This window comes from Eretmochelys imbricata, chromosome 12, assembly GCF_965152235.1.
Source record: "Eretmochelys imbricata isolate rEreImb1 chromosome 12, rEreImb1.hap1, whole genome shotgun sequence".
Lineage (NCBI taxonomy): Eukaryota > Metazoa > Chordata > Testudines > Cheloniidae > Eretmochelys > Eretmochelys imbricata.
Window position 1 is genome coordinate 37652111 of NC_135583.1, and position 10052 is coordinate 37662162.

The 10052-nt window shown below is 49.7% G+C and overlaps 1 protein-coding gene and 1 non-coding gene across 5 annotated transcripts in view; both read right to left on the reverse strand.

Moving 5' to 3' along the window:
* Window positions 1-5114, reverse strand: part of FBXO31 (F-box protein 31) — a 42711-nt gene extending 37597 nt beyond the window's left edge. For all 4 annotated transcript variants that reach the window (XM_077831504.1, XM_077831502.1, XM_077831503.1 and 1 more), the window contains exon 1: window positions 4781-5114. In XM_077831504.1, the coding sequence (XP_077687630.1) occupies window positions 4781-5114 (334 nt within the window). The remainder of the gene's footprint in view (window positions 1-4780) is intronic.
* A 1374-nt stretch (window positions 5115-6488) lies between these two features.
* On the reverse strand, window positions 6489-6561 carry TRNAM-CAU (transfer RNA methionine (anticodon CAU)). The gene has a single exon. It is a non-coding gene; the product is annotated as a tRNA-Met (tRNA).
* Window positions 6562-10052: the final 3491 nt, after the last annotated feature.

A 10052-nucleotide genomic window follows, 5' to 3' on the forward strand; every position in this document is an offset into this window, starting at 1 on the left:
TGAACTTGATTATGAAATTCTCATTCTACTAGCTGGGAAGGTTGTTCTCTTAGGTTAACAGGACTCGGAAGATTTACTCAACGCATGGCAAATATACCAGCACTGCCATGCCCTGGGGAATTTGAAGTATTAAACAGTGCACTGTTTATTATGGCCTGCACTTAAGCATAACATTGTCAGCCTCCTAGTTTACACATTTGTAAGTGAAGCATACTATATCTTTTGCTTTCATATAATGCTCTCCTCCCTTCCTGGTTTCACTCTACCTGCTCTTCTATAACAGATCATGGCACATCTTATTCTGCAATTTTCTGTTTGCACTTCTCCTCCCCCCGATTATATCCCTTTCTGCACCTTATGTTCTCTACTCTTCCTACAACTAAGTTTTTCCTATAGTAAAGGATTGGAATTGCAGCAGGTATTGCCACTACCCTCCTGAAAAGTCATGAAGGGTTTGGAAGTGCTTTTCAAGCAAGTCTTTAGTAGCGAGCAAGGAAATAGGCAGTGGGGCGGGTAAGGTAATGTCTTTACACAAAAAAATATTTGTGAACCTAAAGAACCAAGGACACCAAACTTCATTCTCCACTTTTATGCCGCATTAAGGCTAATTGTTACTAGCAACTAAGTCTTTTAATTCCATGCCTTCATAAGCACAACATTAGCAGCCTGAAGACTGTATATGATAAGGTGCTGAGAAGTGGCTGTAGGTCTAGCATGGATGCACAAACCATGGCCAGGCCAGACACGTTATTCAGTACACAATCAGAGGGGGGTCAGTGGAAAACATTATGCACTGGGAATGGGGAGGCCTGGCTTCTATTCACAGCTCTAGATCACTCCCCCACTCTTCCACCCCCCATACGACTCAGCTTCCACATCTGTAGAACAGATACCCACCTTTGTAAAGTGTTCTCAGATCTACAGCACACTAATCTACAGGTGATAAATGTAACACAAAGCCTGCCCCATGATGACTATTTAACAATTTATATTTTCTCCCCAACCCCATTTCAACAAAAACAAAACGTTAGAGTATTTTAATTTGTGAATTCTAGATCTAGTTACTATGATCCACCAGTGAAATTTCCTAGACAGGTGACCTGATGTGGTGTGTTATTTCAATATAAAACTAGTGACCACTTAAACTACAAGCATATATGGACATGGGTTAATCAAGGAAAGTCAAGTCAAAAGCCAAAGTGCATCGGAAAGTGATTGCAACACTCCACTTGCCAAACAAGCAGGTCAGAGAAACAGTTTATCCCAAACAGTCACAATGATAAAAGGGCATCATCCCAAAAGTAGCTGGCTACAAACGTTGCAAAACTAGCTCATGTTTCCCCACGTTCATTCTCCAATTTCAGAGCCACAGCCAAAAGCAATTGTGTGTAGCCTGAAGGGGAGGATCCCCTCTACTCAAAATACTGCTCCAGTGACTGCAATAAAATTGAGTCTGCCTGCAATCACACTAAACCAAGGTGTCAAAAAACTCATTTGGTTGAGAGGGCTGATTTACATTTTTAATTATAGACTATGACTACAAAGTTAGGGCTGTTTATAACCCTTGATCCACAGCAGTGATCTCATGACAAAAGCAGATATGCACAAAAATTAAGGGTAAAAAAAGACAATTATGTAGCACTGCAGTATTCAGCATCTCTTAGCAGAGAGAACGTTAAAAGCACTCGCACAACCACCTGTCCCTTGTTTAGTTGGGCGCTTGTGCATACACAAGTGAGAACCACACAAGCAACCAAGAAGGCAGACCGGCAGACTTGCATAACTAATCAGGAAGTACAGATCCGTGATGTGCTCAATGGCTTCAGAGTTAATGTGTTACTGTTAGGAATAGGAGCATGTTATTGAATTGAATTCACCCTTTGCTCTATTTCTAGGCCCTTATAATTTCACAAAAATTATACTTTTCTGCCTAAACTGTCATAGGCTAGGTCTCAGCCCAAACTGATGCTTATTTTTATAGATCACACCTAACTAGGACTGTCTTCCCTTTTCGATGTTTGAAAGTCATGCAACCTAATACTCACTACTACATGGAGACAACATGCGAAGACGCAGAGTTCCAGATACACATATACGGACACGAGTCCAACATGGCTACAACACTGCATGGAACTCCACACAATTCCAAGCAGCTGATTTATTCCTACGATCAGGAATTCAATTAAACCCAGAGCGTGTGTTTATTTGAATGTATATTCTCATATACAAGGAGAGCATTACTTGAATATATGCAATGGTACTACTAAGAAGAGACCAGGAGATGGTGAAGTAATGACCCTAACACAAAGTTATCAATGAGATTTTATACTTGTGCAGTCTGAAAATTCAAGATTACGGTTCCCACACCATTGGTAATAGCCACATTACATCTACAAAGATGAAATAATTGACATTATATACAGCAACACAAAATGATAGATACAGCACATGAACAGGGCCAAATTACAGTTTCTGGGGAAACCATAACTGGATTTCCTGAAAGAAGAGTTTAAAGTCTAATTCCTAAGGTCGCAGTTACAGTGCTGTGAGAACTTCATGAACTCCTCAGGAGGAGACTGACTCTTGTCTGTCTAAAGCACCGTGCATGCTTTTGGTATAGGAAGTGCTCCAGTGGATTGGACTAGGGGGTCGATCTAATTCACCACCTTATCTCTGACACCAGATGCTTAAGAGAATACAAGGAACTGTAATGGACAGTTATGTAATACTAATGTGTTGGTAGAAGTAGTTTCTTTCTACACCTTGCCAGTTACTGTTTGGTTTATGCCCTGAATAAACCAAACAGTAACTAAATTTTGTTAACAGAATAAATTTTGTTATATACAAGAGTTTTCAATCCTGTCTAATGCAACTGTGAATGCTCTTATCACACACAGTAGTCTCATTTTCCTTTGAATGATAAGTTCTTGGTCTCAATGATACATACTGAAAGTGAGATTCCCAGATCATTTATGAGTTGTGTAAATAAATATACTTCCTTGTATCAATTTTAAATCTGGTTTCTTTTAATATTATCGAGTGTCTCTTTGTATTTTACGAAAGAGCAAATGGTATTGTATAAAACGAATACCAGTTATACTCATATGTGAGAACTTTGCCAAGGCCACAACCCACAAAAACCAAACCCTTATGACCTAGAAGAAATCTGTGTGTGAAATTTACCAATACAGGTATAGATTCTTCTTGCCCACTCTTATAACGACAACTAAAAAGTGGATAGTACGTTTTTCCCCCCCTTCTCCCCACAAAAAATTATATCCCTGGAACATGCTAGGCTGAAAAAACAGCTTGTAACTTCTTGGGAACAGTCTTCACTGCTTTGTGTGATCCATGGGTTTTCATCAGTTCTGACAAGCACCCTCAGCTGCCCTCAAGTGCAGATAAGGAACCATCCATCCCCTGCAGCCATGGATGCTATCCTTAATGCATCTGAGCACTACCTTTCTGTTTGATGACACAGAGTGCAGCTGCCTAGCGTGCTCAGACACTCCAACTAGATGCACTCGCTGGCATATCCAAAATGTTAATATATATCTATAGGTTTCAGAGTAACAGCCGTGTTAGTCTGTATCCAATGAAGTGAGCTGTAGCTCACGAAAGCTTATGCTCAAATAAATTGGTTAGTCTCTAAGGTGCCACAAGTACTCCTTTTCTTTTTGCGAATATATATCTATGACATCATAGCTGGCTGCAAATGCACCACATACCAAGAGATGTGATGGGTACCATGCTGGGAGAAGCAGAAGCAAGTTAGGCAATTTGGAGGGTGTCAGGGCAACTGGGTTAGCAGACGGGGGGACAGGCAGTGGGGTGCCTGCAAAGCAAAGGGCAAGGAGTAAAAAGCATGCATTACATTTTGGTAGGACGGGACTGGGGCTCTGAAGATGGACATGTCACTGAATATGCAGCAGGGTGTCTCTACAGGGGATGTGGTAGGGAGGTGCCCTGGGAAGATGGGAGGGTTGGCACCCAGACTGACCCACTCACCAGCATCAACCAGAAAGCTAGTACCATTCTCCTTGCTACAGGGCTGGCACCCACCCAACTACACACACAGGGGTCCCTAACCCAGGCCAGGCAACTAGTGTCAGCACCCCACCTCCCCCTACACACTATATCCCAGGGTGCCCCTACTTTACCCGCAGGCCCCTACCTTCCTCAGCTGTCTACCCCCAGAGACCACCTTCCCCCCATGCTTCCCTGTCTCGGTGGGCCTTTCCAGAGCCTCACACCTGCAGAGTCAGCCCCATGGGGACCCCGCGCCCCTCCCCGGGTCTGGCCCATCCAGCGCCCCCATGGGAACCCCTCGCCCCCCGCGCCCCCTCCCCGGGTCTGGCCCATCCAGCGCCCCCATGGGAACCCCTCGCCCCCAGGGCCCCCTCCCCGGGTCTGGCCCATCCAGCGCCCCCCATGGGAACCCCTCGCCCCCCGCGCCCCCTCCCCGGGTCTGGCCCATCCAGCACCCCCATGGGAACCCCTCGCCCCCAGCGCCCCCTCCCCGGGTCTGGCCCATCCAGCACCCCCATGGGGACCCCTCGCCCCCCGCGCCCCCTCCCCGGGTCTGGCCCATCCAGCGCCCTCATGGGAACCCCTCGCCCCCCGCGCCCCCTCCCCGCGCCTGGCCCATCCAGCGCCCCCATGGGAACCCCTCGCCCCCCGCGCCCCCGCCCCGGGTCTGGCCCATCCAGCGCCCCCATGGGAACCCCTCGCCCCCGCCCCGGGTCTGGCCCCTGTACCACCCGGCGGCCCCAGGCGGTACCTTCCCGGCAGCGCCGCCGCCAGATCGTGTCGGTGCGGAGGATGCGGCGGAAGGCGCTGCAGACCCGGGCCAGGCTGGGCAGGTCGGTGCCGGGCAGGGAGCCGAAGATCTGCACCAGGAGCTCGGGGGGCAGCTCCAGCAGGGAGAGCGGGGCCCGGGCGGCCGGGTCCGGAGCCTGCCCTTGTCCCAGCCGGGCTCCCTCGATCCGCTCCTCCTCGGCGTCCGTGTCGGGCTCGCTGTCGGCCGGGCCCTCCCGCCGCTGCTCCCGCTGCGCCCCGCGCCGCCGGCAGCCCCGCGACGGCCCCACCCCACACAGCCGCGCGCACACCGCCATGACCGGCCGGCGACTGGCGGAGGGCGGCCGCCGGCCGCGGCCCGCACGCGCAGGGCCCGCCCGCCGGCGGGCTCAGCCAATCACCACCCGCGCTGGGGAGCTGACCTCGGCGCGCCACAGACGGCGACACGCCCCTTACAGACGCAACCACGCCCGCTGTCACTTTTGCCGCGCCTACTAACTGTCTCCAACCCGGCCGTCACATTCACCACGCCCCCTCGCCGCATGACACGCCCACAACCAGCGACCACGCCCAGCGAGCGACAGGCCGCGCCCCCTTGTTCAAACTAAGTCCCCGTTGCCCCGCTGGGGTCTGCGAGACCCGGCCCCGGCCCCTCTCCCCCCGGGGGCTGCGAGAGCCGCCCCAGGGCTAACGCAGACCCAGCCGCTGCCCCTCTCCCCCCGGGGGCTGCGAGACCCGGACCCGGCCCCTCCCCCCGGGGGCTGCGAGACCCGGCCCCGGGGTAATGCAGACCCGGCCCCGGCCCCGGCCCCTCCCCCCGGGGGCTGCGAGACCCGGCCCCGGGGTAATGCAGACCCGGCCCCGGCCCCGGCCTCTCCCCCCGGGGGTCTGCGAGAGCCCGCCCCAGCTGTTATGGACCTGGACCCTCTCACGTCGTGGGGGTGTAACTCAGGTCACTGAGTGTGTAACTATAGAGGGAAGCCCACCGGATTCCGTTTGAAAGTTTCCTTGCCACATTTGATCATAAATATAAGCCCAGGCGCTGAGTAATAAGCCCTGCAGCAGCAAGGAAGGACATGCGTGGCCCTGAGCAAGGACAGCCTTGGGGGGCCTGTGCCCGTGGAGCTTCCACCTGCCTCTAGGGCCAGGAGCCAAACACCCCCGCTGACTTCTGCAAGCTCTGCTCTGCCCCTCTGTAGCAGGGTGCAGAACTCAGGGGAACTTCCGTATCACCCCAGGGTGCCAGCCCCCAGCCGCAGCCGGGGCCCGCGACTGCTCTGCGCCCTGGCTGGTTGCATCGCCCCACTTTAGCAGCTCACCCTGCAAGCCAGCAGCTGGCTCTGTCCACCCGCGTTGCGGGGTGGGAGCTGTCTGCCTCCTCCCCTGACTGTTGAGTCCTGGTTTACACTATAAACTTCTGTCGGTGTAATTAGGGTGCTCTGGGGTGCGGAAAACCCGGATCCCTCTGCACTGGATTTCACCAGCGCCTCCTGGTTCCCGTGTCCGTATCCTGCCGCGCCCCCCCCCTTTGCAACAGTCTCTGCAGGGCCTGTTGGCTGCTTGGAAAGCAGGGAGTTAGGGCCGCTGCATTGCTGGTCTCATGTCCTTCCTCCCGACAGTGCAAAAGCTCTTGATCGCACTCGCTGCATAGCAAACGTAACAGCCAGGAAAGGAGGGGAAAAAACTCAGGCTGCCCCGTGTGAGGATCGAACTCACGACCTTCAGATTATGAGACTGACGCGCTACCTACTGCGCTAACGAGGCTCCTTGAGAAAACAACCTTCAAAGGATCCTTTTAGTCTTTTCCTCCCTAATGGTGGTTTGGGTTGGAATATTAATATCTTTTGTTTACTTAGTATGAGATCTCCAGCGACCATAAAGAACAGCACTGAAACGCTGAGAGGGGGTTCTGCTTTTGCAGATGACTTCTCCCCTTGCTGTGGCTTTCTGCGAAGAATCCTTTTTCTTTCGTAATCCAGGCATTTAAACATTTTTGCTACTTAAAGGAGGGCTGTGGGGGCTCAGGAATATCTGGGCAGCTGCACTCTGCAGAGAAGCAGCACAGTGCTTCAGGATACCTATTAATATTATTTGCAAGGGAACAAGATGGTTTCCCTCTAAACATTAAAAATTAAAACGAATCTTATGTTTGCTTCACCTCATGAAGTGTCAGTATTAGATTTTGAGCTCTCTGAAGTAGGAACAAACTTTGCAGTAGTTGTTGGTATAATGCTTAGTACAATAGGGACTATAGAGGGAAATCCTAGCCCCATTGACGTTAATGGGACTTTTGCCATTGACTTCAATGGAGCCAAGATTTCTCCCCTAATTGGGGTCTTTCAGAGTTGACAATAAATAAAAAAAATAATAATAACCTACACTTAATATACTGGATCATTATATCCTCACCCTATAAATTAATGACTGGAGGTGCCCCAGATGGAGAAATAACAGTTACTTCCATAATGCTGCCATCTCCCCCATGCTCATTTACAAACAAAACACTAGCTCAAGAACTCAACCAAAATGCAACTGGTCTGTGAGCAGGCAGGCGTGAGTGGGATTGCTGGACATTTTGCTAGCAGGAGGCGGATGCTCTGTTGATGGGAGCTATTGTGGAGGATGCAACTCAAATAGGCCTGGAACATGCATTTCGTTTTTGGTTGCATGCTCCTGCGTCAGATGCTGAAGGGGCAGCTGAGCTTGTCTGTGACATAGGGCCAACATTTTCAAAAGTAGCCATTGATTTTGGGTGCCCATCTTGAAAGTTTTGGGCTTGATTTTCAGATAAGCTTGGCCCCCACAGCTCTGATTTCAATGCATGGCAGCTGTGGGTGCTGTGAACTTCTGAAAGTCAGGCCCAAGGGGATGTTACATTGAACACCCAGAGCCTGAATCGCCCCAAACCAGTATCCACTTTCGGAAATGTGGCTGCACGGGAGGCATAAGAGGGATGGAGGAGCCAAACATCTGCTTTCTATATGGATCAAATCACATGGCCCTCTTGGTTCGTCATGCTACCCTCCGGTCCCCACACCAAGGCACACAAGAGTTCTGGTGCTGCTGGTCTAGAGGAGTTTGTAGCCACTATGTAGCCAGTAAGGGTCACTGGGTGCAGGGGAAAAAGCAGCAAAGGGACACATGGCATGGACTCAGTTGGGGACTAAAACAAAGGATATCTTTGGGACATTACTCCATGCTGAAACTTTGCAGTACAAGATTGATACGTCCTTCCTCCTTCGGTTTTTCTGGGTTTGCCACTATTTTCTTCTCTCTCTCTCTCTCTCCTCTGACCCTGCTCCCTACTATATCCCTACCCTGTCACCCCTGACCCCCACAGGCTCCCTGCCTCCGATATAATGTTATCCTAAACAATCCCTTGGCTACAAGGAGTTATCCATCACTCAATGATCAGAGCTGCTGCTTTCTCCCAAGTCTCTTGACAACTAGGCTTTTCATCAATGAAAGCACCTTCCTTCAGTTTCACCCCCTGAAACTGTTCAAGCCAGCAGAGGGCAGGCTGGTCCATGGTGATACCAGGTGGCTTCTTATGAGCTGAGGCAGAAGAAGGCAAGGGAGAGAGAGGCAATGACTCAGTAACAGAAAGAGGTGGTGGCTGTCTCCACTCTGCATTTGTTTCACCTGACAGGTAGCCTGGCTTAGGGATATGCGCATGGAACTGGGAGCCAGGAATACATGAGTAAAAAGAAAAGGAGTACTTGTGGCACCTTAGAGACTAACCAATTTATTTGAGCATAAGCTTTCGTGAGCTACAGCTCACTTCATCGGATGCATACTGTGGAAAGTGTAGAAGATCTTTTTATGTACACACAAAGCGTAAAAAAATACCTCCTCCCACCCCACTCTCCTGCTGGTAATAGCTTATCTAAAGTGATCACTCTCCTTACAATGTGTATGATAATCAAGGTGGGCCATTTCCAGCACAAATCCAGGGTTTAACAAGAACGTCGGGGGGGAGGAAAAAACAAGGGGAAATAGGTTACCTTGCATAATGACTTAGCCACTCCCAGTCTCTATTCAAGCTTAAGTTAATTGTATCCAATTTGCAAATGAATTCCAATTCAACAGTTTCTCGCTGGAGTCTGGATTTGAAGTTTTTTTGTTGTAATATAGCAACCTTCATGTCTGTAATCGCGTGACCAGAGAGATTGAAGTGTTCTCTGACTGGTTTATGAATGTTATAATTCTTGACATCTGATTTGTGTCCATTTATTCTTTTACGTAGGGACTGTCCAGTTTGACCAATGTACATGGCAGAGGGGCATTGCTGGCACATGATGGCATGTATCACATTGGTGGATGTGCAGTGCTCATCCCACTCTGGGCCGTATGCAAAACGCAGTGAAGTCAATGGCAGGCTGTGGGCTTTAGACAAGGCCCTATGGGATCTTGGACCAGACATCTGGCCTCCCTATCTGTTTAAAATATAAGGATTTTAAATCCTCCCCCATTGGGATGGGGGATCAAAGACTGCAGCTAAAGATACAAGGGGTAAGGATAAATATGCTGTATTATTCACTTACATCACTCACGTGCTCTCTGGTACTACCAAGTACTTGAACATCCTTAATGCCTGGCACAAAAGTTACTTGCCGTGTTCTGGAGTAATAGCCCCTAAGGCTTCAGTTTCAGTATTACAGTCTGCAGTGCTTGGAGCTGTGTTACTGTAGTACCTTTGAATAAGGGATGTACTGAAAGGTGAAGCATGTCAGTTTCATTTCTCTCTAGCAATAAAAGGGCCTGATATAGCTCCCACTGAAGTCAGTTAAAGTCTTTCCATAGACTTTAAAGGGCTTTGAATCAGGCTCTAAATTGATGGCCCCATTTTCTGGAATCCTGCAGGGGTCTACACCTTCCCTGGCTCTGGGACAGGATGTGCTGCTGCCTGATGGCGCAACTGGCCAATTATAATTGGAATAACTATGCCAGAGGATTGTTTATTTGCCAGTTGGCAAGAGAAAGAGGAGGGCTGTAAGTCAGGTAAAGACAGACAAACAAGTCCTCTTTGAAACCCCTCCTCTCCACAATGATTGTAACAGGGCATCTCATGATGTAAACCTGCACTGCAGTTTCTGCCTTGTATTATGTGGCCTTGGGGAAAGGATTCTTTGGAGAACAGCCATTTATGGCTCATCACTCCAGACTAGGAATACATCCTCAAGGACTGTACAGTTTTGTTTATTGCATCTTGATTCCAGATGTTCCTCATTCTCTGGGAGATAGCTTTTTTCCTC